This window comes from Nasonia vitripennis (genome assembly GCF_009193385.2).
Source record: "Nasonia vitripennis strain AsymCx chromosome 1 unlocalized genomic scaffold, Nvit_psr_1.1 chr1_random0013, whole genome shotgun sequence".
Taxonomy (NCBI): Eukaryota; Metazoa; Arthropoda; class Insecta; order Hymenoptera; family Pteromalidae; genus Nasonia; species Nasonia vitripennis.
In genome coordinates this window covers 108,323-135,796 of record NW_022279601.1, presented here as the reverse complement: position 1 = coordinate 135,796, position 27,474 = coordinate 108,323, and the positions used below count along the sequence as shown (strand labels likewise).

At 36.9% G+C, this 27,474-nt stretch overlaps 2 protein-coding genes across 2 annotated transcripts; both read left to right on the top strand.

Annotated features, from left to right (window-relative positions):
- The first annotated feature begins 773 nt into the window (after nt 1–773).
- On the top strand, nt 774–3,036 carry LOC103315949. The gene is made up of 3 exons (XM_031921585.1): nt 774–2,004; nt 2,081–2,167; nt 2,681–3,036. Exons 1-3 carry the CDS (start codon nt 786–788, stop codon nt 2,977–2,979), a joined length of 1,605 nt encoding a protein of 534 aa, XP_031777445.1. The 5' UTR covers nt 774–785; the 3' UTR covers nt 2,980–3,036.
- A 3,831-nt stretch (nt 3,037–6,867) lies between these two features.
- LOC116415916 lies at nt 6,868–26,040 on the top strand. Its single transcript, XM_031921557.1, has 11 exons — nt 6,868–7,061; nt 10,261–11,058; nt 14,987–15,058; nt 15,632–15,733; nt 16,627–16,740; nt 17,462–17,650; nt 18,185–18,217; nt 18,346–18,590; nt 18,696–18,765; nt 18,995–19,129; nt 25,580–26,040. The coding sequence occupies exons 2-11, from the start codon at nt 10,314–10,316 to the stop codon at nt 25,945–25,947; spliced, it is 2,073 nt and encodes a 690-aa protein (XP_031777417.1). The 5' UTR covers nt 6,868–7,061; nt 10,261–10,313; the 3' UTR covers nt 25,948–26,040.
- Nucleotides 26,041–27,474: the final 1,434 nt, after the last annotated feature.

Below are 27,474 nucleotides of genomic sequence, written 5' to 3'. Positions count from 1 at the left end.
AAACATAACTGTAATATTTTTCACACGTACTATGCACACATCTGCTAGCAGCAGCGGTTGTCCAAATGTTTTCTGTATTTTAATGATTTTATTTTATGTAAAATCTTCAGTTCACCTTTTAATAATATTTGTATTTTCAGATTCAGATTATGAACCATCAGGTACTTCACAAAATAATATATCAAGCAATAATCCTAATTTTTCAGAGCAAGATAAATCAAATAGTACTAACCAGAAAGGAACAGCTACTAAAACGAGTTCAGACCATACAATATCAAACAATGAGCCTACAAGTTCAAAGCAGAATAAAACAATTAATTCAAGCGGTACTGAAGAACTTGAAGGTCTTGATTTCGAGCAGTTGAAAGTTTTACCAGCAGTCCCACAAGTAAAGGGTACTGCAAGAATTCGAAAAAAACATTTTTGCAAGTTTTGTATGACTGGCCAGACTCATTTGAAACTTCACCTAAAAAGAAAGCATTCTAATGAAATTGAAGTAAAAGAAATGATTAATGCGAGTGGATCTAAAAAAGGTAGTAGAAGTCCTATGAAGAAATTATTACATAGTGGAGATCATAAGTTCAACACCAAAAAAAAGTGGAATACAGGAATATTAAGAGTAGCTAGAGCACCAAAATCAAAATCTGAGCACACTGGATCAAGTTATGCACCATGTCCCAAATGTAGAGGTATGTTCGTTACAGCTGACTATAGAGCACATGTAAGAACTTCTCCTTATTTGAGAGAATGCTTCTCCTTATTTGCGAGAGAACATTTTGGCTAGAATGAGAAACGATAAAATTGTTCGTGCTATAAAATATGATGAGCTAATAATAGAATATGGAAATGAGATTTGTTCTCATTTAAGAGAACAACAACATAAAACTAATATATGTACACAACTTAGGAGATTGAGTCGATTAAAATTGAAATTAAATGTCAAAAATTTGGTGGATGCCTTGATTACGTCAAGAAGCTTAGACGTTTTGGCAGCTATAGAAGCTCTTGCCTCAAGTTCTGAGGATGATGGAAATGGCCAAACATTGGCTTATCCTACAGTAGCACAAAATCTTGCTACTCTTGTAAAACAAGTGGCTCATACTCAGAAGCTGATGTATGTTAGAAAACATGATCTAAACTCGGCAAATCGAATGCAGAACTTTATAGAACTATTTGCTAATGATTACAAGTTAAGATTATCACGTATGGCTGCAGAGTCCCATGGGATTAGACGTCGTCAAAGAAACACAGAGCTTCCATCAGCAGATGACATAAGCACTCTTATGTATCACTTAAAATCAGTAATGCAGGAAAATTATAATATATTAATAAATGGATTAAATGAAGATGCTTACTTTATGTTACAAAAAGCATGCTTATCAACTTTACAAGTATGGAATCGAAAAAGACCTGGAGATGTAGAACGAATATTAGTAAATGATTTCAAAAATCTCAAAGAAATGAGTAATTCTCAAATAAAAGAGTTTGATAATTTATCTAACAATTTGAAAGATTTATCTCAAGAATTCTCATTATTATATACACGAGGGAAGCTGGGAAATGATATTAAACTTCTTGTTTCAGCTGATGTTAAGTTGTGCGTAAACCTCCTTTTGGAGCATAGAGATAATGACCAACTTAAAATAAGCCCAAAAAATCCTTATTTATTTGCTCTGTCTCAAACTCCTATATATGCAATACGCCATCCATCTGCATATTCAGTATTATCAACATTCTCCAAAGAATGTGGCGCAGAAAAACCATATTTATTAAGAGCAACACGTATGAGAAAGCAGCTGGCTACTGCTTGCATTCGGTTGAATCTAAATGACATGGAACTATCAGATCTCGCAGGCTACATGGGTCATCATGTGAACATACATAAGTCTCATTATAGACAAAACATTGTGGATAGAGATATACCACTATTTCTTAAATTTATTAATACGGCTTTAACTTCAGATGTATCAGAACCAATTTGCACAGAACTGGACACAACCGCAGGTATGTATCTACTGTAACAAAGATATTTCTATATAAATATATGTACATATTATAATTAATTAAATGTGTTTCACAGGTAATGAAAAATCTGTTATAGAAGAAGAAATAGAAGAAGAAGCAGCAGAACAAGAAATTGATGAAGCTAGCAAATCTATTGATTATGGTATGATTTCTAACATACATCTCGTTTTATCTGTATGCTTCTCTAAATTGTGTCTGTAGCTGTGTGGATCTTTTTGTTTGGGCGAGACTGTGTCTATATCTGTTTAATTAAGCCTGGTGCGTGTGTTTACCTCTGTTATAAATAAACACGTATTTTTCTATTCGATTTCTTACGTAATTAAATTATGTACTTCCACATTTGGGACTGCAGTTTATTACAGAGGATGTGATGAAAGTACATAATAAAAATACATGTTTAAATTACAATTACAAATTAAAATTAGCTATCGTTTTGCTTAAACTTGTTTAAAAAAATTGTGAAACATAAATTTCAATATAAATTCAATACGAAAAAAATTTCAAATTTTCAATAGGGCATATGAGTTTTCGTATGTGTGTGTGCGTGTGTATTTACATGTATAACGGTTTGTGTCTCAGTGTCTGGGAATAGAATAGTTACGTATACTTATTTTGTTTAATATTTAACTATGTAAAATTTGGAATTATTTTTCAGAAAAAAAACCGAAGAATCAAAAAGCCAAAAGTTTACGGTTTAACGCACCTGTAATAGAGTTACCAAAGAAAGTTGTTAAAGAAGTAAAAAAGAAAGTCAAATGGAGCAAACTGGAATGTGATACCGTATACAAAACTTTTGAAGATTTTATAGTAGGAAATTCGACTAACGCCCCAACGATTCCTCAATGCAAAGCATTGAAGGAAAAGCATTCTGAGCTGTTTCAAGATAGATTTGTGAACCCTGCGTCTATAAAAGCATGGGTTTTTGCACAAAGAAAGAGGTGTGGAAATCAGTAAATATTAAAAAAATATAATATTAGATAAAAAGCTATCTAAAACTATAGATCTGTGATTCCTGTGATAAATATATTACAAAATTAGATATAAATCTATCTAAAAAAATAAAGATGAGTCCTATGATAAAAATAAGCTTAAAGTAATAAAAAGATTACAAATCTATAAATCTATAAAAGATATTATAAGAGTCAAACTAAGGATAAATAAAATGTTTAAATTTGTTTATGAACCTATTGTTTTTTTTTCAAAAATAATTTCTTTTGCACATTTTTTATTATAAAACTAAAAAGTGGAAAAAACATATTTTCTGTTTTTCCAAATAGTAAATTATGGATATTATTATCGTATGTACCATGGCAATAATATACTTATGGGATTCAAATCTACTTGAGTCTTCAATCAATCGCCATAGAAAGACCTTTCTTGAAATGTGCTAGCTGTGCAAAATGTTACTTTTTGATTACGACGCAAAAATCATAGCAACATGCAGTAGAAAATATGCTGTCGTTATAGTCCTATTTGAGTAGTCAGGACTCTTTGCATTGCGTTATCATTGCTGACGCTGTCCTCATAATCGGGTACCTTTTAGCAACTAAACATTTTTCTACTATTAGATAATAGCGTCGGCACGACTGTGCACTGTATTAACGTCGGTCGTATCATCATCTTAAGAATATAATATTGTAATATTAGAAGTTTTCATGTACACTCACCGGAATAAATAACTTCGAATATTTGTAACGTCAGCCATGACACCTCCCATAAGAAATTCATGGGAAGTGTCATGGCTGACGTTTAAAATATTTAAAGTTATTTTGACTAGTGAGTGTACATATTTAGAAGACGCGTTATACGATAATTTACTTGTTTGTGTAAATTAGATAATCCTTGACTTCTGTTATTATCTCCAATGCTTGACTGTTACGTTTGGTAGCAGAAGAAAAAGCTTATTCTTAAGAAAGGTAAAAAAAAAACGTCGTGTCATCATATTAACTACGTACAAGCCATACTAAATATTTTTCTTGACTAAGCTGTCGTTATAATCATATTTGAGTATGCGAGTAGTCTATTCGCCTTTTGTTATTATTGCTATCGCTGTCGTCATAATCCGGTTGCACTGTGCCAACAAACATTTTTCTACTATTGGATTAAAGTATCGTCACTACCGTGCACGGTATTAATTTAAATTTTATTGTCATCTTGAGAATACGTTGTTAATGGGAATTTACTGTCGGCAATCAGCTAATGCTGTCGTCGTAATCCCGCTAACGAGAAATCGTAGTTGTTGGGTTATCTGTGGGTGTGGCTGTGCAAAATATTACTATTTAAATAAAACGCAACTATTCTAGCAATATGCAGAACCAAATAATTATGCTGTCGTTGTAATCATATTTAAGTAGAGATGATGTATGTTGTTGCTGTATGTTGCTAGATGTAGAATTACAAAGCAGGGCATTATTAATGAACAAATAATCGGCTATTACTGTCGTCGTAATCCCGCTATCGTGGAGTCGTAGTTGTTAGGTTATCGGTAGGTGTGGCCGTGCATAAGGTAACTATTTAAAAAGTACGCAACCATTCTAGCAACATGAAAAAGCAAATATGCTGTCGTTGTAATCATATTTGAGTATGCGAGTAGTCTATTCGCCTTTTGTTATTATTGCTATCGCTGTCGTCATAATCCGGTTGCACTGTGCCAACAAACATTTTTCTACTATTGGATTAAAGTATCGTCACTACCGTGCACGGTATTAATTTAAATTTTATTGTCATCTTGAGAATACGTTGTTAATGGGAATTTACTGTCGGCAATCAGCTAATGCTGTCGTCGTAATCCCGCTAACGAGAAATCGTAGTTGTTGGGTTATCTGTGGGTGTGGCTGTGCAAAATATTACTATTTAAATAAAACGCAACTATTCTAGCAATATGCAGAACCAAATAATTATGCTGTCGTTGTAATCATATTTAAGTAGAGATGATGTATGTTGTTGCTGTATGTTGCTAGATGTAGAATTACAAAGCAGGGCATTATTAATGAACAAATAATCGGCTATTACTGTCGTCGTAATCCCACTAACGAGAAATCGTAGTTGTTAGGTTATCGGTGGGTGTGGCCGTGCATAATGTAACTATTTAAAAAGTACGCAGCCATTCTAGCAACATGCAAAAGCAAATATGCTGTCGTTGTAATCATATTTGAGTATGCGAGGAGTCTATTCGCCTTTTGTTATTATTGCTATCGCTGTCGTCATAATCCGGTTGCGCAGTGCCAACAAGTAATTTTCTATTATTGGATCAAAGTATCGTCACGACTGTGCACGGTATTAGTGTCGGTCGTATCGTCATCTTCAGAATACGTTATACGCTGATCTCATAATCCTGTAACTCTGTGCTACCAAATTTTTTTCTACTATTAGATAAAATAACCGCACAACCAGGCACGGTATTAATTTAAGTTTTATCATTATCTTGAGGATAGGTTGTAATAGTAATTTTAGAAGTATTTGTATAAAGATACAAGTGTACCGTTATGAGCTTATTTTCTTATTTGAGTAGTTGAAAGATTCTTTAATTTCTGTTACCCTCTCTAATGCTCCATCGTTTCGTTTGGTAGCCGAAATGAAAAAGATTATTTATATGAAAGAATTTATATCATTTTTAATATTTATTGTTACCCTATGAAATAAAAATGTAAACGTGCCATTATATTAGCTATGTATACTTACCGAACAAATAACTTTAAATATTTGTGACGTCAGCCATGACACTTCCCATGACTCTCCGTCCTTCTCGACTCTGTCCGTTGATCCGCTGTCCCCTCTGCCGCTCTGCTGTGTCATTAAGTTCGTTTCCTTCTCCTCCTCCATCTTCTCTTGTTTTTTCGATCTTGCTATCGCTTCCCTAGGTGTTCCTTTCCTAGCCTCCTTCTTTTCTGCTTCTTTCGTTTCAACTGTTTTCTCGTTGACTTTCCAGTCCTCTGCTTCCTTTCCCATATCTGTCTCTTCTTCTACTGTCGGTCCTTCTCCCTGCTTGTTGATCAGAGACCTCTCTATTCTATTCTTATTGATTTCACCTCAAACCCGCAGCTTCCCTTCTCGAGAAAGTTCCTCATTTGGTTTATCTGTTCGTACGCTTATTCTTCCTTCCTCTGTCTTCCTCTTCTTTTCTTGTTTGCGTTTTCCAAAGCTGCTACGCTCTCGGCGTCCTCCGTCTTCTCGCCGCTAACCTCACTTTTTCCTTTTAACTTTTTTTCGCTTTTCTTTCCTTTTATTTCTCCTCCTCCCTCGAACCTTTTATTTGCTCTCTTTCATCTCCCAAAAAAAACACCCTTACGGAATCCGCACAGAAGTCAGTACCGAAATCATTACGGAAATACGTACTGAATTTGAGTCTGAAACCGTGTAGATTCAGTCTCAAAACGCTGCACTGAATCACTAGAAAATCAGTGCTGCAATCCGAGTAAAATCCATGCTGATTCTAAGTAGATTAATTTGCAACAATTTTTTTAGATCAATAAAGTTGTAAATTCAATGTAAATATGGCAAGGCTTTGATATTTTTACATTTTAGTTTAATTTGTTTAAATAATTTAATGTTAAGTAACATATAGCCTAGACATATGACCTATTTTCGGTGTTATCATCCGCATGGTACTTCCAAATATAGAAGCCTTGCTATATTTACTTAAAATTTACTTAACTTTTAAAAATTAAATAATTTTTGCAAATAAGTCTACTTAGAATCAGCATGGATTTTACTCGGATTGCAGCACTGATTTTCTAGTGATTCAATGCAGCGTTTTGAGACTGAATCTACACGGTTTCAGACTCAAATTCAGTACGTATTTCCGTAATGATTTCAGTACTGATTTCTTTGCGGATTCCGTACAGGTGTTTTTTTCTGAGCTTACTTCTAGGTTCACTTTTCTCAATGTCGATTAGTATAAATTATATTTTGTCATTCCGAAGTTTATTCAGATTCTAAATCGATTGGTTCGATTGACAACATGCATTATTAAAATATTTAGCTATACATTTCTACATCATCGCACCTCTCTCAATCAGCTGTTTTTATTTGAATCCGTGAGTATTATAACCTGCAAACTTTCAAAGCAAATATTATCAAAATATGATCAGTAAAACATGATAAGGGGGTCTCATAGCTAATTAGAAATTAAAATTTCGCGCCACAAAATAGCAGACGGAAAAACAATTAATTTGCTTATAACAACTAATTAAAACTGTTGGAATAGTGGATAAAATAATAACACTGAGGTTAATAATAATAATAATGTATATTGAAATAATTGTGTCGGCAATAGCCTCGGAGAACACGTCCGCTCACACCGGAGTCTAACGGCAGAGGGAGAGAGAGAGAGAGAGAGAGAGAGAGAGAGAGAGAGAGAGAGAGAGAGAGAGAGAGAGAGAGAGAGAGAGTAGAGTACAGTACAGCATAGTCTGACTCTACACACGGATTGTGGTATAGTATATAATAGGCGCTTAGAGTATAGACGCGAGGCATGCGCGGTGCGGTAGCTCTCGCATGGGCTCGTCTCGTTGCACAAAATCGTCGACAACCAGTAGATGGCGCGACGAGTACCATTTATAGTACAACACGCCTCCTGAATTTTACAGTCATGATATTTTTACATTATAATTCGATACATTTGTGTTACATGGATTCTTAGTTACGCATACAATTTGTTATCGCATTTTAGATTAGTCTTAAACCTTTTCTATTGTTTAGGAACTTTGTTTTATCCAGACTCTTTGTGAAGATGTCTGCTAAATTACATTTCGAGTCAACTTTTACAATATCTATTTCGCCCTTTTCGTAGCTTTCATTTATATAATGATATTGCACTTCGATGTGCTTCGATGCATATTAGTAAAAGATACTTTTACTAATATGCATTTTATACATTAATTAAATTATTACAATCATAATTACAATTATTATTGCATTGAAAAATGAACAATATTAATAATAATAAAAAAAGAACAATATTTTAATTATAATTTTAACCGTAAACAAATTTGTATGCAATTTTTGACTGTAATGAAATATTAATGACATTATAGTACTATGCAATAAAATGCAGCAAAATCATTTATATACAAGATAAATAATAATTTTAATAAATTAAAAATAATATACTTTACCAGTCAAGAAACTGGTAGAAAAAATCATCTGCTACAAACATCATAAACATTGAAGAACCTGCAACAATAAAATAAATTCCACAAAGTAAATGCTTAATAAAAAAAGTTTGAAATAATAATTTTTGTTTTTAATTTATAATAAATTACTTATCTAATAATTTCTTTGAAGTACTTTATTGAAGGCAGGATACACATACATAGAACACTTGTGCAATTCAACAAATCATATATTTGCTACAATACATAAGCTTATATTTTTAACGCATAGAATGATATAATTTGCTCCATAAATATAAATCCCATTCAATCTTATTTATAGTATTTACAGTAACAAAATTAAGAACTATTTAGATAAGAATACAGTTATTTAATAGAAAGCACACAGTACGGCGCTGTCTTCGTTCAACAAGTCCAAAACTATAGGCCGCAACAATGAACAACGCAACATAAACTGTCATAAGTGTCGTACAACATGTCGTAGATGGCGAGACTGTCGTACGTTGCAGTGTCGTACTGCCATTCCGGCTCCGGCATAGCCGTAGCTTCTAGACAGATGGAAGTGCTGCCACTGTCGTGACGGACGATTAGACTCGTTACACGCAAAAAGGAACAGAAACAAATAAATACTGACCCATCTTGTTAAATAAGTATTATCCCGTAGTGCACCATTTATCAGGAATAGTTTAGTCTGTTTCCTTTTAGCTGGAATAATACTATTGCGAAAAAGGTCCCGTTGATTATTATTTTCTAATCGTATTATTAACTTATAAATTTTATATGTTATTATCATTACAATCCTTCAAATCTTTTATACACAATTAAATCAATGGTCATTACCCTATTAAAAATTTTACTCAAGATCGTAGGTAAGAACTTACGTAAAATCATGTATCAGATCTTGTCAAAGATCTTGTGCAAGATCGTACATAAGATCTTATCATCGATTTTCAACCAAGAACAAAGATAAGTTCTTATAGAATATCTTATATAAGATCTTATGTTCATGATGAAAAAAAATCATTTGTATCTAATATTCATTCAAGATCTTACGCAAGATAGTATACAAGATCATACGCAAGACATTACGTAATATCTTTCCCAAGTTCTTACGTAAGATCTAATGCAAGATCTTACTGCCATGATCAAAAGAAATCTTTTTATTAATAATTAATTTAAGATCCTATGTAAGTTCTTATCCAATATCTGATATAAAACTTAAAGAGATGCCGTTTTATTGATCACTTATTTAAGATATACATAGGATCTTATACAAGATTTTGCATACGATCTTGAGTAAATGATGAATAAAAAGATATCTCTTTAAGTGTTACATTAGGTCTTTTATAAGAACTTACATAAGATCTTGCATACATTATAAATTATATGATTTGTGTTGATCATGGTGATAAGATATTGAATAAGATCTTATGTAAGAGCTTGTGAAAGATATTACGTAATCTCTTATGCAAGATCTTGTATACGATCTTGCGTAAGATCTTGAATGAATATTAGATGAAAATAATTTTTATTTTATCATGAATATAAGATCTTACATAAGATCTTCGCAAGATCTTATCTTTGTTCTTGGTTGAAAATCGATGATAAGATCTTATGTACGATCTTACACAAGATCTTTACCAAGATCTGATATAAGATCATACGTAATTTCTTATGTAAGACCTTGAGTAAAATTTTTAATAGGGTAAAATTCAACATTATTTTTTGCTGCAGCAGATCAATAAAAGTATTCGAATCAAACTGAGTAGTTTTATTTAGATTATGCAATTGACGAATCTGAAAAATTGATCTGCTTCATAAAAATACGAATTTTTTCTATAATGCATGGTCAGTATATTGAAAATTAATAGTATATTATGACACTGTTGTGGGATTTGCTTTTCTACCTTGCTCGAGGTTTTTCGCATGGGCGAAGCGAGTGAGAAAATCGAGCAAGGTAGAAAAACACCTCCCACAACAGTCTCATACGATATTTTATACCACGAGAGCCGAAAATTGCAATTAAAGTTAGCATTTTGAGGTTAGAGTGGTATAAAATAGGAAAATCTGTATATTATTAATTCTTGTATACTAATTATACAATAATGCTTTCAATATTCAGGTGCTTATTTTTACGACGGTGAAACCCACTTTTGTACATTTTTGATCAGCGCAATGGAAAAAGAAAAGCCTACAAAATCCTCCGCACTAGCCAGTTATGATGATCTTGCGAAAGCGATTATTATAGATACTTGTGTTGGATACAAAACCAGGAAATATAAAACGTATTCAAATTTGACAAGAAGTATTAAATGGGAAATTATTTCAATTATAGAAGAGTTTAAAAGGGACGAAAAAGTGAAGACTACGACAACGAAATTGATCGACTTTTGTAAGTCAAAGAAGTTATTTGATAAGTTTTCTTTGAACAGCCAATCAACTAAGGCCAACGGAATCTTCAGCGCTTATTTGACGTTTTTAAAAAGTCCGGATGTTGAATTGGCTAGGTGTAATCGATATACCATGGATCTTGGATGTGGCTCGAAAGTAATTGCAGCTAGAGATTTAAGACAAAATCAAAACCTTGATATACTTGGTTTGATAAGCACCATCTCTGAAACAGAAGAGGAAATCCTGACAAAGCAAAATGCTAATTTTTCAATAATGATCAGTGAGAGAAGTAAAAAGCGAGTTTTATTATTATTTATTGGACCAGCGTCACTACTGAATCACGATTGTGATCCGAACTGCAAATATGAAAGTCTAAGCACAAATTCGCTTAGAATTCGTACTCTCAGAAAAATTAAAAAGGGAGAAGAGTTATTTGCTTTTTATGGCCAAAATTATTTTAATCAAAAAAATAGTAAATGCGAATGCCATACTTGTGAGGTAAACAAGCAAGGAGCGTTCTCAATAAAAGGTAAATTTTATTTTATTTATGATTTTAAATAGTTAGACCCGATAATCCTAAATGATTTTATAACCCATCGACCCTTAAACTAAATTTGTAAAACCATAATCCTATAAACCCCTAACCCTATAACCTTATGACTCCATAATCTTTTAAGGTTATGGGGTCTGCCGCCCGCCTCCTCTTATCGTGCCCCTATTCAGCGTGGTCTTAACCGCTAAGTTTGTGAGAGCGAAGGCCGCTTTCACGCGCTTTAACATGCGCGATATTGCTGTTTCAAGGTTCGACGAGAGAGTTGCCAAAAGCTTGTTTCACACGAATATTTTTATTAATGAAGCTCTTACAATTAGTCCTAGCTCTTACTCCGTATTTAAGGATTTAAAATCAACAACAAAAAATCTCGGTTTTAAGTTCGTGTGGCACAGGCGTGGCAGGTTTCTCGCGCGTATGCGTGATGGGATGCAGGATGGCTTGACCTCCACTGCTTCACCGTCATTCGTTTCCGTCTGCTTCTATTCCATCTTGCAGTGCGACCTCTGCCCTTCTGCAATTGACATGGACTCTGCGCCCACTGAGTGACTAGGATCATCGGTCGCACCCGCGGACGGCGCGCTTCGTGCTGGTTTCGTCAACATTAACTCTCTTATCGTCTCTTTGCCATCGCGGAAACGCCCTTTGGTTCTAAGATTTCTGAGCAGCAGGTTGGCGATGAGAATTTTTCGCTGATAAGACAGGATCGGAACGCGGAGGGTGGGCTGGCTCTGTTCGTCCACAACACGCTTAAGGCCTCCGTTATCGCGCAACATTGTCGGAACACTGAGCAGCCGGGGAAGCCGGGGATCCCTTAGTATCTAATTTGTAGTATTCAGCAGGGCCGTTCAGCACCTGTACTTGTCGCGGTCATTTATCGCCCCCCTCATGTTTTGTTTCTTAAAAGGACTGACTTAATTCATCAGCTTTGCGCGTGCGCTGGCGACTTTAGCCACAAAATCATCATGGGTGACCTCATCATGCGTCGTCTGCGCGTCGTCTGATGCGAAGTTTGTGCGCGACCTTGCGAGCGATTTGGCTCTGAATATCATAGAGTACGGTGCGACGCATCACACCGACGCATCCCGCACGTGGATTGATGTGATCTTCGTCGACGAAAAAGACGAGGTCTTGGATGCGGGGAATCGTCTTCATACCATTATTATTGTCAGCATTAAATTACACCCTCATGGGTGGACGATGACCTTCTATTCCTTTATAGAAAGCGTGACGCGGTGCGAAGGCGCTCCGGTAGGACGAGGCTTGGCGACCTCTGGGGGGAGTATCTTCGACTGGCGAGTGAGACTGAGACTCGGACTGAGCAGGCGCGTAACTCCTTTTTATAGAACAGAATTTTCAAGGCATTAGCCGATAAAAAAGATATTTGGAAGGAGTTGCGCGCTCTCGGCCTTTTACCCTCTACTAAGGAGGAGTTGCACGATGCTACCCCGCAGGAGCTCAATTCTCACTTCGCTGGCGTGTCGGTCTCCGACTCGGAGTGCGCGAGGGAATTGGAGGATGTTGCGGCATCAGACTCTGAGAAGGGCTTTGTTTTTCGAGCTGTTTCTATCGTGGATGTAGTTCTCGCCGTCTCCCATTTCTCCTCGCGCGCTGCGGGTGAGGATAGCATCCCTCTTGAGGTTATAGCCAAGTCCCTTCCTATTATCGGCCCGAGACTCGTCAACTTATTTAATTCCTCTTTCTCGTGCGGTGTTTTTCCAGGCGCTTGGAAGAGGGCTCATCTTGTGCCCCTGAAGAAGACCTCCGCTCCCTCTTTGATCTCTGATTTTCGGCCCATTGCCATCTTGAGCTTTTTGTTGAAGGTCCTTTAGAAAATCGTCCACTCACAACTCATGGAGTTTCTAGAATCCAGCGACATCCTGAATCCACTCCAGGCAGGCTTCAGGCGTTTCCACAGCACTCAGACCGCGTTGCTTAAGCTCACGGAGGATATTCGCCGCGGCATTGATGGTGTCGAAGTACTTGACGCTAGTAAACATAAAAAATTTTCGAAACTTGTGACGTTTCTTCTCTTGTTTGACTTTAGTAAAGCCTTCGACGCCATCTCTCCTACCAGATTACTTCGTAGACTGATTGAGTTAGGGTTCTCCAGAAGTGTGATCCAGTGGATTAAGTCTTATATCTTTGACCAGCAACAAAAAGTTGTTACTAAGTCCCTCGGACAGTCCGACTGGCTTTCAACCAATCTTTGGGTTCCGCAGGGCTTCGTTCTCTTCAGTCTCTACATAAACAACATCGAGGAGACGTTAGACACCAGTCATATCAAGCATCTGCTTTATTTAGACGACCTCCAAATTTACACGCAAGTGGAGACGTCTGAACTTGACCTTGGTATCGCATGCTTGGCGGGGGCAGCTAGAGCAGTGTCGGCGTGGGCGGGGGCCTCTGGCCTCCATCTGAACGTTCTGAAGACTAAGGCTATTTTCTTTGGATCTGGTTACAACGTTAATATACTGAACGGCCTTGGTCTTCCGGGCGTGGAGATGGGAGCTGGGGCTCTGGTCCCCTTTTCTGACACGGTGAAGAACCTCGGAGTGGTCATGGACTCCAAGCTCTCCTGGAAGCCCCACGTCGAGTGTATCACGAAGCGAGCTAATCGCGCACTTTACGGCTTGAAATTTTTTCGCGCTTGTACCACCAAGGCCCTGCGCAAACAGCTAGCGAAGGCCCTTATTATTCCTCATTTGGATTACTGCTCGCTTGTGTACCTTGACGTGTCAGGGAAGCTTCGGGTTAGATTGCAGCGCCTTCAAAATGCATGCGTGCGTTATATCTGTGGGGCTTATAAAATAATTTGTATTAAGAGGTCTTCTTACCTATGTGATTTCTTTATTAAGAACTCTTCTCGTACATCTGACAGGGGTGAGGGCAGAGAGTTGCTCGTGCCTCGCTCTCGCACGGACGTGGGCCTCCGCTCTTTCAGGGCTCGTGGAGCGAGGCTTTGGAACGCCTTACCTCGTGACGTAAAGAGGGTACCTTCGCTGAATGCGTTCAGGACAGCGATCAGAAAGTTCCTCTCCGCATCCAACTTTATTCTTACTTGATAATGTATACCCAGAAAAAAACACCCGTACGGAATCCGCACCGAAATCAGTACTGAAATCATTACGGAAATACGTACTGAATTTGAGTCTGAAACCGTGTAGATTCAGTCTCAAAACGCTGGACTGAATCATTAGAAAATCAGTGCTGCAATCCGAGTAAAATCTATGCTGATTCTAAGTAGGTTAATTTGCAACAATTTTTTTAGTTCAATAAAGTTGTAAATTCAATTTAAATATGGCAAGGCTGTTATATTTCGAAGTACCATACGGATGATAACACCAAAAATAGGTCATATGTCTAGGTTAGCAGTCATTTTAGTTTAATTTGTTTAAATAATTAAATGTTAAGTAACATATAACCTAGACATATGACCTATTTTTGGTGTTATCATTCGCATCCCAGACGCTATAACCTTATAACCCCGTAGTCCTATAAACCGCTAACCCGGTGGCCTTATGTGCCCACAGCCACTCCTAAAACCTTATCACCCCATAACCCTATAACCTTATGTCCCCATAAACATATGACCTTATAACCCCATAATCCTATATCATATCGGGTTATAGAGTCATAAGGTTATAGGATAAAAAAGTAATGGGGTTCGCGGTTTATAGGATTATGGGGTCATAAGGTTATAGGGTTAGGGGTTTATAGGATTATGGTTTTACGAATTAAGTTTAAGAGTCGATGAATTTTAGTAGATTTTGTAGTGTTTTTTTGAGGTTATGGACAAACCCTGACGTGCCTGGGTTAAACCGACCTCGGATTCGGATTTAGTGACCCTAAAAACATATTTTTATTCCTAAGATACATCAAATATTGTATTACTTTTAATTTTCAGATGATAAACAACTGAAGCTGGAGGGGCTGAACAGTGATTCCAGTATCATAGATTTTGGATTTGATCCTTTTTGTAAGTTGCATATATAACATGATTTTTATAGGGTTATGACATTTAGTTTAAAAGAAGTAGAAGATAATAATGGTCAATTCAAACAATCAAGCGGGGAAAAGTAGGTGATTTTATTCTAATTCTGATACAGTATTGCCAAATACATTGCATGAATAATATCATTAAAACAACGCAAAAATATTTTTTCAAAAATCAAAAAATAGAGATAAAAATAACCATTATTGTGGAAATTAAATAAAATTCCTCCAAATCTTAAATCCTAAATCAGAAATACCTATCAAATTTTATTGATATTGACCTCGGTCTTCCAGAAATCTGACGGTATACGTACACGCACAAAAACACGCATTCGCATACTAACACACACACACACACACACACACACACACACACACACACTTTCACACACACAATCTATCCATGCAGACATTTTCTAAAACCGTGATTCGAACTGCAAACACCTCAAAACGCATTTCTAACCTGTTTTAAGCGAAGCTAAAAATTTTACTATTACAAAATTTTCTTCAAGAGAAAGCAATAATTGATTATTGTTCATAAATTTTATTTTTCTAGCTTCTACGGACAAAAAGGACGAAAATCTTACAATTGAAGCAGAGTTCAAAGTGGATCCGTCATTCACCAATGGAAAAACACATTCTACAATAGTATCGAATGGTAAAATTTTGATCTGCACACAAGCATATTATTTTATTAATAATACTAGGGGTGTTCCCTCCCTGCTTGCTTCGCTGACCAACCCCTATTTTAAACGTTAATTTTTAGCAAAGTGGCGAACGAGACTTAACTATTTCTCAAATGTAAATATGAACTTTAAAGCTACTTAAGTAACAAACGATACTGTTAACTGTATGAATGCTAAGACATAGATCTAGCTGACAGTATCGCCTTGTAGGCATGCAATTTTTAGAATCGGATTGACAATATCTCCTTGTGAGCATGTAACTCTTTTCCATTGGCATCGACGTGTCACGCACAATAAATAGAGCATATCGCCGCCGCCACTGCCGCCGACGCTGGTTCAAGAATAACAATGTAAAAGCATATTAAGAATAGCTATGTGATAAAACTTTTAGTTTTTATTTTGTCCAGATACAGAATTTTTACAAAATAAGATCTATAAGATTGGTTAAAGAGATTCAAAACAAAAAAACATCGACGAATCGCAGAATATTAATAGAACAATAAATCCTTGTTCATTGTGTTGTTATTCTTACAGTTGTTAAGACAAAAGGTAGTAATTTAAAAAATTAAATTTGAAATATAACGTTATTTTATATTAAAATTTTGGGGAACAAAACAATGAACGAAGATCCTCGGAACATTTTTATTTTCAAATTATTTAATAAAAGAAAGGAATTCAGGGGGAGCAAATGAAGGGAGGAACTAAGGGGGAGAAATTTAGGAAGAGGAATGAAGGAGAAGTAAATGATGGGCAGGAATTAAGAAGTAAATTAAGGGGAGAAATCAAGGGGGAAAATTCTTGAACCGGCGGCCGCGGCAAAACGTTTTTTTATAATATAATAATTATTTAATTTTTATTTTTCTAGAATCAATTGAAGAGGAAGATTTTGTTGGTTTTTCTAGTCATTCTACCCATTTAATAAAGGCAATGTCTTTACCTCGTGTCAGAATAGAGAGACTAATTCTGCCGAAAAGCAAGAGTACGTATTCATTATTCAAATAAATAATATTTATTCCTACTACAATCTCCATACTCAGTCTCAAATAACACTTAAAATCCATGGTATGCAATATACTATTTTATATTCTGCTATTGCCTTTTGGCTACTATTAAAAAATGGTTACTGGATTCTTTTTTTGAAACATAATAAAAAAAGAAAATTAAATACTGTACGATTGTAAGACTTTTAATTAGATAGATATAGTACATTGTGCAACTAAAATTAGATTTTTCTAGCGAGGATGATATTTGAGCACGCGGTCCCGTATCCTGGTCACTATTATTCCGATTAAATGTTCCGATTTTCTCTTTCTGAATCTCGGAGGAGAAACCGTTAGATCTCCCCGAATCGGGTTATCCGAGGTGTTGAAAATTAATTAACACAACGATTTCTATTATTTATTCACAAAAATTAATTTACAACTCGCGCAATCATTCTCATTCACTCATAGGCTCTCGATATCTCTTTCTCTCGAGTCAATTCTCATCGCCGCGCGCCGCGCACCTCGCGCATGCTCGTTCTCTCTCCCCTCTAGCACGCGCTCAACGGCACCGAATGGCCCGCGATTCTCCGAATCGGCCCAAACGCTTTGTCTCTCGACTCTCGCGCTTTTCTCTACTTTCACGGTTTTCGGTCGCATTCTCAAATGACTTGTGATTAGAAATAAGTTAATTGATAACGACTCGAATGCCCTTTGCAGGTTTTTATTTGGCTTCTACTAAGAAAAGAGGAAAAAGTTCGGGGTTTGATGAGACAATGGACGAGGTACCATCATTTTCAACTATAATATCTTCTGACAAAACAGAAAAAAGTTCAGGATTAAATAAGACAATGAACGAGGTACCATCATTCTCAACCATAATATCTTCTACGCAGTTAGAACTCAGTGGTAAAATTTTTATCTATCTGTTCTTAAAATTTACTTCTTAATTTTTGAGGGTCACATTTTTGTACTAGACTTGCAATGGGTATCAATATGTTTCTATTGATTTTTGAAGTCGCTAATCACGAATCCGGTATCAGAATTGGAAAATTCAAAATATGGCGACTATTTTAGGTTAGAATCGCCATATTAGATCTGCCATTTTGAACAATCCTTTTATACAAATGTTCATAAGATTACCTTAAAAACGCTGCCCAAGACCGAATTTATTCAAAAAAATTGAAAATTTTTTGTCTTTGATTGTTTATAAATAATTAAATAAATAAATTTTCAAATTTTCAATCAAAGCATTACAAACCCTAAGTACTAATGATGATGTAGAAGTTTATACGAGAGCGATTGAGCTGAAAACTGTCGCGATATGTTGATACGCTGCCCCTCAAAGAGTTAAAATACATTCTGTTCTTAAATTACATTCTTAAAATGTACTCTCACGTCATTTAATGAGAGAAATAATACTCATCAAAATATTTTTTCTAGATTCTTTGACGAATAGAGATGATCTTAACAAAGGTGCGTATTTTTTTCTCTTTATTATACAATTATCAGTACCACAATAATTTTCAAAAATGTTTGTGTAAATATTTCTGACAACATTGAAATTCTATTAATAGTTGCATTTTTTTATTTTCTCATTTTAGACAGCATTATAAGGCACACTTTACCAGTAGTTCCTCTCGAGGTGCCGCGAAAGGTAAAGCCACAGGAAAAACAACGCGATGAGCAAAAAACAGACGCAGGATCTGTTGTTTTAAAAACATCGAAGAAGCCAAAAAGCAAAACAAAACAAGCCACATTCGAGGATGAAGAACTGCGGACTAAGTCTGGGACTCTCACCAGGCCCGTCTCTGACAGAAAACCTATCCATTCACAAAGTAAAGAGAATGTAAGAATAATTTATTTAAAATAAAATTGTTTTATATACTACTTTAATTTAAAAATTAAAACGTGCAATTATGCAATTTTCTGATGCTTTATTTATAATTTTCAGCTAATTTTGGTTGAGAGTAACAGGATTTGTGCATCAAAAATTGAAATTGAAAAAGAAAACGAAAAAAGAGGTGAGTTTTTTTTTTTATTTGAATTTCTATAAATTTATGAAGGGTGTCCCATTTTAACTAGCTAAATAACTTACAATAGAATCAAAAAATGTTTTAGACAAAAGTTGTTGGGTATTGAGGGACTGACTCTTCTATGACCTTGAACATGTACTTGGCCGTAATTTTCAAGGTCATTTAAAGGTCAACTTCTAAATCTGGCGCTAAAATCTCCTTAATGTCTCATTTACAGCAACAAGTGCAAACCCTGCTGAACCAAAATCAATTTTACGAAGCAAAAGATATAGAAAACTACAACCGCCTGATGATAAAACTGCTGAAATTGATTTTGATGACGATGAAAGTTCGCTAAAAGCACCTAAAAGCGGTAAATAATTAATAAATATTTATTAACATATGATATGAATAGAATCGTTTATTGTTTATACTTTAGTATTTACAATATTTTACAAGAAACTATGAACTATTGCGTCGTAGTGTACAGCTTAATAATACATATTTAAATCAATTTCTTTTTGTTTTTTTCTTTATTATTTTCTTCTCTTCTCTCTATCTTCCTTCACTCAATCCTCCTTCTTCCTCCTCAGCTCTCTCTCTTCTTCCTCGTCCCTTCTCTTCTCCTCTCTTACTAGTTTTATTCTCTCTTCCTTTTCTATCCATTCGTATTCTTCTCCTCCCATTCTAACCTTTATGTTGCCTTTTCTCTGCCCTTCTCCGTTTCTCTTTGCCTCCTCCATTCTTCTCTCTCTGACCTTCATGGCCTCTCTTTTCGCCCATCTCTCCTCTCTACTCATCCATTGCTCCATTCTCATCTCTCCTTCTGCGTTTACCTTTTCTCGTTTCCTCCAAATCTTCTCCATCTCCTCTTTCGTCTCGAATATGATCTTCTTGGTGTCATCATTTGACGTTTCCTCCACTTCCCACCTGGTCCCTTCCAAGAAGTCCTCTAGCCATCCATGTAGCTCCTTTTCATCATCCCACCTTGGTCCTCTATGCATTATTATCCCTCTCTCTCCTACCTTTCCTCTTTCTTCTTCATCTCTCTTCCTCTTGCTGGCACTTATTAACCTAACCTCACTTCTTATTCTTCCCCTGTTCTCTCCTACCTCCTCTCTCTTCTCCTCCTTTCTTGCCTTTTTCTGCATGTTTTTTACGCTGTCCCTTATCTCTCCAATCCATCTCTGCAGCTTCTCTCTCTCCCTTCCCTCCTCTTTCAGCTTCTCTTTTATTATTACCACGTCGCTCTCCAGGTCCATCATTTTCCTTTCGGCTGCTTCTCTCTTTCCTCTCTCCAGCTGTAGCTTTACTTTGCACTCCTTCAACTCCTCCTTGAGCTCCTTCATCTCCCTCTCCATTCTCCTCTCGTAACTTGGCATCACTCCAGTTGTCTCTCTCTCTCTCTCGTTATCTCCTACTGTTTTGTGTTCTTTGCTTGTTTTGTCGGTTATAACCTCTTCTGCTCCACGTGTATCCTTTCTTTTCCCTCGCGATTTCTGCTTCTAGTCCGTTCCGTTCCTCCTATCCGTTCCACTCGTCCTTCCTCGCTTCCCTAGTTCCTCCTCTCTTGTTTCTAGTGACTTTCCGATCTGGTTCCTAGTTCATTTTGCGCGCCAAATTCAAACCTCCTTTTTTCCACTCTCCCTCCTGTGACTCCTTTCTTCCCTATATTTCAACTCTTTCCTCTCTATTTTTCCTTTTCCATATTATTCCGTTTAGATACCCTATCTGTGTTTTCTCTCCTCCGCAAACTTTTTTCCAATCCGCTCCTGGTATCTTTGTGTCCTCGCACCTCTCTATCACATGTTTTAGTGTCTCCTCTTCTTTTCCGCACATTCTGCACCTCCTGTCTTCTTCGCTTCTCCAGTATTTGTTGCTCCTCGTTTCACTCCCCAGTCTAAATCTTGCTATTATTCCTAATGATCCCCTTCTGTGTTCTCCTGTGTCCGTCATATGTTGTGGGGTATCTCCTATTTCTTTTAGCAGTTCTTTGGTCTCCCCCGCGAATTTTGAGTCCCTGATCTCCTCTCTCCACCTTTGCCATTGTGTGTCCTTGTTTATCCTCTCAATCTCCTCTTCTACTTCCTCTCCTGCTTCCACTCTTCTGATATATTCTGTCAGGGATAACCCGCATTTCTCCAGCTCTTTCTTCCGCTGCTCCTTCTCTCTTCCGCTCCTCTCTTTTCTCTCCCCCTCTCTTCTTAGTATTCTCCAACACTCTCCTAGTAGAGTGCCTTCGCTCGCTTTGCTCAATTTCCTCTCATATCTTATGGCCCTTTTCCTTGCTCTCGTTTCCAGCTTGAATCTCTTCGTTTCCCAGTGTAGTATATGCGCTGGAGTTGTCCTCTCTAGCTTCAGTACCCACTTCATGTATCTCCTCTGTACCTTTTCCAACTCCTCCTGGCCTTTCCAACCCCAAATCTCTGCTCCGTACTCCATCACACTTTGCACTAGTGCCTCGAATAGCTTCATCCTGGTTTTCCAGTTCTCCTTGCATATCTGTTCTCCTATCCCCCATACTGTGCCTAGTAAAGCTGTTGCCTTTTCTTTCATTTTCTTTATCTGTTCATCCTCTTTTCCGTTTTCTTTCATTGTGTATCCCAGGTACTCGAATTTCTTCACCACTTCTATTTCTTTTTCGTTCCATTCAAATCTCTCCTCTCTCCCCCTTCTCCCTCCGTTTCTGAATATCATCACCTTCGTTTTTTCCGCATTCAGCTCCAGCCCTTTCCTCTCTATAATTTTCTGGAATCTTCTCATCATCTGTCTTAGCCCTGTCGCGTTTGTTGCTAGTAGCACCACATCATCTGCGTACGAAATCGACCATATCTTCTTCCTTCCTAGTATCACTCCTCCCTCTTGTACTTTACTCAGTTCCTCTTCCACGTCTGCCATTGCTACATTGAAGAGTAGTGGGCTTAGTGGGCATCCTTGTCTCACTCCTTTCTGTTTCTCAAAGCTTCCTATCTTCCTTTCTCCTACCTTCACCTCACATTCTGTCCTATCATAAATCTCCATTACCCTTTCTCTGGTTTTTTCGTTCACTCCCAGCTTCCTCATCATTCTCCAGATCTCTCCCCTTTTTATCTTGTCGAATGCCGCTTTCATATCTGCGAAGCATGCGTACACTTTTCCTCCTTTTTTCTTCAGCTCCTGTTCCACCGCCATGCTCACCACGTATATCGCGTCCGTCGTGCCTCTTCCTCTCCTAAATCCCATCTGTGTATCGCTTAGTCTTCCCTCTTTTTCTAGTTTTGCTTCCATTCTCCCTCTTAAAAGCTCCGCATAGATTTTATATCCTGTGTCCATTAGTGTGATTCCTCTGTAGTTCCCGCAGTCTCCTTTCTCTCCTTTTTTGTATATCGGTTTCACTGTCCCTTTCTTCCATTCCTCTGGAAAGCCTTCTCCGTCCCATATCTTCCCCATAATCTCCGTTAGCTCTTCCAGCATTAGATCTTCTCCGTGTTTCCATGCCTCGTTTTGAATTCCGTCGTCTCCAGGTGCCTTTCTCTCCTTCATCTTTCTTATGCTCTTTCTCACCTCGTCCACTTCTATCTCTCCCTCTCCGCCCTCGTTCTCACTGCCCGTTTCCAGTATCGCTCCCCTTTCTTCGTCCTGCCGCCCTACTTTCTCCCCCAGTTGCCCTTTAAAGTGCTCTAACCATTTTTCATCTCTTATGCTCTTGTCTATTCCCTCCCTTCTTCTCTTCCTTCTCTTTTTGACCATGTCCCAGAATTTCTTGCCCGTTCTATCTTCCTTTGCCTCTTTTATCTCTGACTTTAGGCCCTCCTCTTTTTTTCTCCTGCATAAGTTTCTTAGCTCTCTTTTAACCTGCCTATATTTCTCCATGCTGTTCCTCCCCTTTCCTACCTCTTTTTTTGCCTTTCTCATTTCTGCTTTCTTTCTCCTGCACTCCTCATCCCACCACTTTCCCTCCTCTCTTCTTCCCGGTTTCCCTTTCTTGTATTGTAGCGCGTTCCCTACTTTCACTTTGATCTCCCCCCACGTCCTCGCGGCCCCCCCTCTAACTATCCATCTTCTATATTCTTCGATTGCCCTCTCTGACCATGAGACCTTCACTGCTTCCTCCCTCCGCTGCCTTTCCTTTCTTCTTCTCGATTCGAGGTCGACCTCTAGCGCCTCGTGGTCCGACTCCATTCTGTCTACTACCCTCATTTGCTTCACCCTATTCCTCCCTTCCTCATTCGTTATTCCATAGTCAATCACCGAGCACCCCATCCCTCCCACGTATGTGATTTCCCCTTCTTCGTCCCCTTCTATGTTACCATTTAGTATGCTGAGCCCCATCTCTTTGATCCTATTTAGCAGTTCTTCTCCCTCTCTATTTTTTATCTTATCTTTCGACTCTCTTTTTTCCTCGTTGCCCTCCTCATCGAAACCGCCCCCTTCTATTCCTGTTCTAGCGTTTAGATCGCCACACCACAAAATTTTGTCCCCCCCTGCCCTCTCTACTATTTCCTCCATCTCTTCATAGTTGTTTTGCCTCTCTTCTCTCATGTATGTCGTGCATATCCACCATTCCTCCCCCTTTATCCTCACCTTCGCCCCTATCCATTCTCCTGACCTGCCTCTCATCCATTCTATCTTATCCCCGCTCCCCCCTGCCCTTACTGCCATTAGCAAACCCCCTTTAAGCCTACCTCTGCTACCCCCCTTCTTTGCTTCTCTTACCTCGATTTCGTATCCTTTTAGCCTCTTTTTTATCCTGTCTCCTTCTCCATCCTCCATCCATGTTTCCTGCAGATCACATCGAACACTCTCAGATATCTCCATCCATCCTCTCCTAGTCCTTTTATCCCTGCCACGTTCCAGCTTACTACCTTTATGCTCTCATTGGTCTCCTCCCTTGTGTTGTCCTTCTGCTCTTCTATCCTCTGCCCTTTTTCCTGTCTCTCTTCGAAAAAGTTGTCCCTTCCTCTCTGCCCAAACATATTCAGTATTCCCGACTGTGAGCCCGTTTCTCCTTATTTTTACTGTATGACCCTCTCTCTTCCACTGTCTTGCTAACTCGTTCAGTTTCTCCCTCGTTCTTCTCTCCCTCCAGGTCGTGTCGTGGTCGATGAACACGTCCGTCCCTTTCAGCGCGCTCTTCATCCCCATCAGTTTTTCTTTCTCCTCTCCGTCTTTGCACTGAGCTCCTATTTTGCTGTTGGCTCTTCCTCTTATTGTCCATACTCTCTTGAATTCTATCTCTATTCTCAGTTTGTCTCTTACCCAGCTCTTCAGCTTATCCTTGTCCCATCCTTCTCCTCTGATTCCTGATATAACCACGTTGTTTCTCTTCCTCTCTCTCTCTCTCTCCCTCTTCTATTCTCCACTCCAGTTCTTCCATCTGCCTTTTTTCTCTTTCTTCCTCTTCTGCACTCTTTTCCCTTCGATCTTGCTCTGGTCCGTCTCTGCTTCTTTCCGGCATTCTCTCCTCAAATCTCTCCTCTAGGTTTTTTATTTTCTCTAGCATTTCTTTCTTTAGTTGGTCCCTTCTTTTACCTTCCTCCTCTGCCGCCTTCTCTGCTCTCTTTCCCATCTCTATTCTTTCCTCTCTCTCCTCTTCCATCTTCTTCTTGAATTCTTCCAGGGCTTCCTTTATCCTTTCCTCATTTTCTTTCCATTTTTCCTCCCACTTCTCCATCATTCTTTTTCTCTCGTAGGTCTTCTATCTCTTTCTCTTTTCCTTTCTTCGTTGGTGTCCTCAGCGTCAGGTTACTCTTCTCAAACGGGCTTCTCTCTTCTCCTTCCTCGACCTTTTCTCTCTTCTTTGCCTCGTCCTCCGCTGGGCTCCTCTCCTTTATTTTATTTATTAACATGTTATGTTTATTTTGACCATATACATACGTCTTATAAAGGCATCCTATAGAGACAAATTTAAATGTGTGTACATAGAAATGGTACATAGAAGAAAACTTGAAACCTAAGCTTAAATACTAAATAATATACAAAAAGATGTTAAGACATCTTTTTGGAAAAATGTCATTCGATTTACTTCATTTCGGTACTTAGAAATTACGTTGGATATTTATTCGCCTTGTGCATAGTAGTATAGTTTTGAAGCTGAGTAAAAAGCTATCTTCAAAGTGTATAAAAAATATTTTTGGTGACAGTTAAAACTATATTAAAAGTTTTTTTATTTTATTTTGTGAAAAATCTAACTCCTCTCCTAAAAAATTTGTATACTTTTTTTGGCGTATTTATTTGAAACTAAAATATTTATTTAAACAAAGTTCCATTCAGAATATATGCAAATTTGAATAGTTACAATTTCTAAATTTTACTTATTGCTCTTATCTGTAACAGCAAAAAATAACTTAATAATTGTTACAATATTATCGTTGTTTTAGCGGACAAGATACATAAAATCATATATTCAAAAATTTACCATAAAAATATTTATAAAAAGTTATATATTTTCGTTCTTTTTAATAGAAATTATATTCTAAAAATTAACTTAATTGTTATCTTTAAGATACATTGGAGAAAGCATTTTATTACTTCAATTACAATAGATTATTATACTTGATATACTCCTATCAAAAACTAGTTTTCATTTTTAGAAAGAGATATGTCTTACTTCTTTAAACTTGTCGTATTTCTGTATTAAATAGAGATTTGAGGATAAATTTTAAGTGAACAGGTTTTATACACTGCAGCACAAGTTCATTGCTACCTAAAGCTTTCACTATATTCTTGCTTATAAGTTTCCCTATCTTGGACATTTATTTTTAATGTTTACGCTAATTTTATAATTTATCCTTTTTTTAATGAAGAAGAAATAACTAATATAATATATAATGATTGTTTTTAGCTGATGGAAAGAAAAGAAAAGGCGTTTGTTTCTGTATATTCTGCAGAAAGAAGCAAACTCAATTTCCTAGGCACTTAGAACTAAAACACAATACAAACAAACATATCGAAATGTGGATGAATACTACTGACGCTGAACGAAAGCGCGCAATTCTCAGTTATTACCGCAATGTAGGTTTTAGCCAATGGGAGAAAGTTACAAATATAATCAGACCGATAAAAGCAACAAGGGAAGGAAAAATAACAAAAAAAGTAAAATGCAAGTTTTGCGAAGCAAGGTTTTCGAAAGAAACATTAAATAGGCATGAGAGAGGATGCGAAGCCATTCACAAAATGATGCCAAAATCATTTAAAATATATAGAAAATAACGAGTAAAAGTAAAATTAAAAATTTTTTTTTTAATTTATGTACAAGTAAGCAAGTATGTAATTCATACCATTATTTATTTCTCTCGTAAAATAAAGAAATGTTGAATAATGTGACATCATGCCTTCTCTATTATTAAATTGACCCGTATCGACACTGTTTCATTTCTTAGAGCGTACTGACTCTACACTTGACGTTCTGTTGACGATCCTCTCGATTATTGATTTCTCATCAGGGTACCGTAAAAATAAAAAGGCTTAGAGATATTTTAAAATGTAGGTACAGTTATGTTATTTTAGTGTGACAAATTGCTTAACATTCAAAGGCGTTCGTGTGAATTTTCAATCATTCTCCAAGCACGGTAAAAAAGCGGACTATTAATCCCGTCCCTTCTAAAATCCAGCCACAAGACCGATAAAATGAGAAAGTTTGTCGTCCTAATCCTGTAACTGATGCTAACTCAACGCAAAAATCAATTAAAAAACATTTCAGGACGATCGATGATCGATTAGTGATAATGTCGCTGTAATCCCGTCTCTTCTAGCACCTAGTCACAAACTAAATAAAAGTAAACTACTTGTTTTCGAATCAGTATAGGTATCCGTGTAATACGTTTTGACTGAAAAATAGTTTATCAATTGACTGAAGCGCCATATTTGTTTTATCAGCAATTTCGTGTTATCACCGGAACTTATGCTATTGCATGGCCTAAAATTAAGTATTTATGGGCAGACCTTCTGATGATAAGGAATAAAATACCTAGTGTCGCTATAATCCCGTTCTTTTTAGCATGTAGTAACAATTCCGATGGAATAAAATAATATAGTTTCTTATTTTGCATTACTAGCTATTATTGTTAATTAGCAAGAAGAAGTATACTGAAAATAAATTAATCCCTATGACATGACAGTACAAAATTGAGATGGATTCGATGTCGTCTTAATTTCTAGCGTCCAGTTACATTAACCAAAATAAAGGTTTGATTGATAATTTAGCATCGCTAGTTACGTTGTGATTGTCTAGCAAATTAGGTATACTCATACTAAATTAAGCCATACTTTATGTTCGTACTATATTAACATTGACATGATGTCGTCCTAATCCGGTAACTGATTCTAATATTCTCTTTATTGATGCGCGCATTTTCGTCCCTACCCTGTAACTGTCGCTAGCTTATGTTAGAATGCTTATTAAAGAAAACATAATTTGGTCTCTTGCTTAGCATTACTAGCTATAGTCATTAATTATTACAAAGAGGTATACTGAAAATAAATTAATCCGTATGCCTTTGCATTACTAAATTAAGATAGACTTGTTGTCGTTCTAATCCCTTAAGGGGGTGTCACAGTCATTTCTGCGATTTTACCGACCCTGCTGTCGGCAGTGTAGGTTTTGCTTATGATCATATCTGGCGCCATCTAACATCAATAACTATTAATATAATCGAGAATAAGCAACCCAAGTTGCATAAAACTGCTAAGCTATATACGCATCTTTATCGAACACAGAATTCGACAAAACGCCTTTTT

Bases quoted from the DNA above. Each gene is read 5' to 3' on its own strand.
- LOC103315949 (XM_031921585.1), top strand. From the start codon at position 786: ATGAGAAACGATAAAATTGTTCGTGCTATAAAATATGATGAGCTAATA. The intron at 2,005-2,080 runs GTATGTATCTAC...TGTGTTTCACAG, and splicing joins AGAACTGGACACAACCGCAG to GTAATGAAAAATCTGTTATA. The intron at 2,168-2,680 runs GTATGATTTCTA...ATTATTTTTCAG, and splicing joins TAGCAAATCTATTGATTATG to AAAAAAAACCGAAGAATCAA.
- LOC116415916 (XM_031921557.1), top strand. From the start codon at position 10,314: ATGGAAAAAGAAAAGCCTACAAAATCCTCCGCACTAGCCAGTTATGAT. The intron at 17,651-18,184 runs GTAAAATTTTTA...TATTTTTTCTAG, and splicing joins TACGCAGTTAGAACTCAGTG to ATTCTTTGACGAATAGAGAT. The intron at 18,766-18,994 runs GTGAGTTTTTTT...TCTCATTTACAG, and splicing joins AAAAGAAAACGAAAAAAGAG to CAACAAGTGCAAACCCTGCT.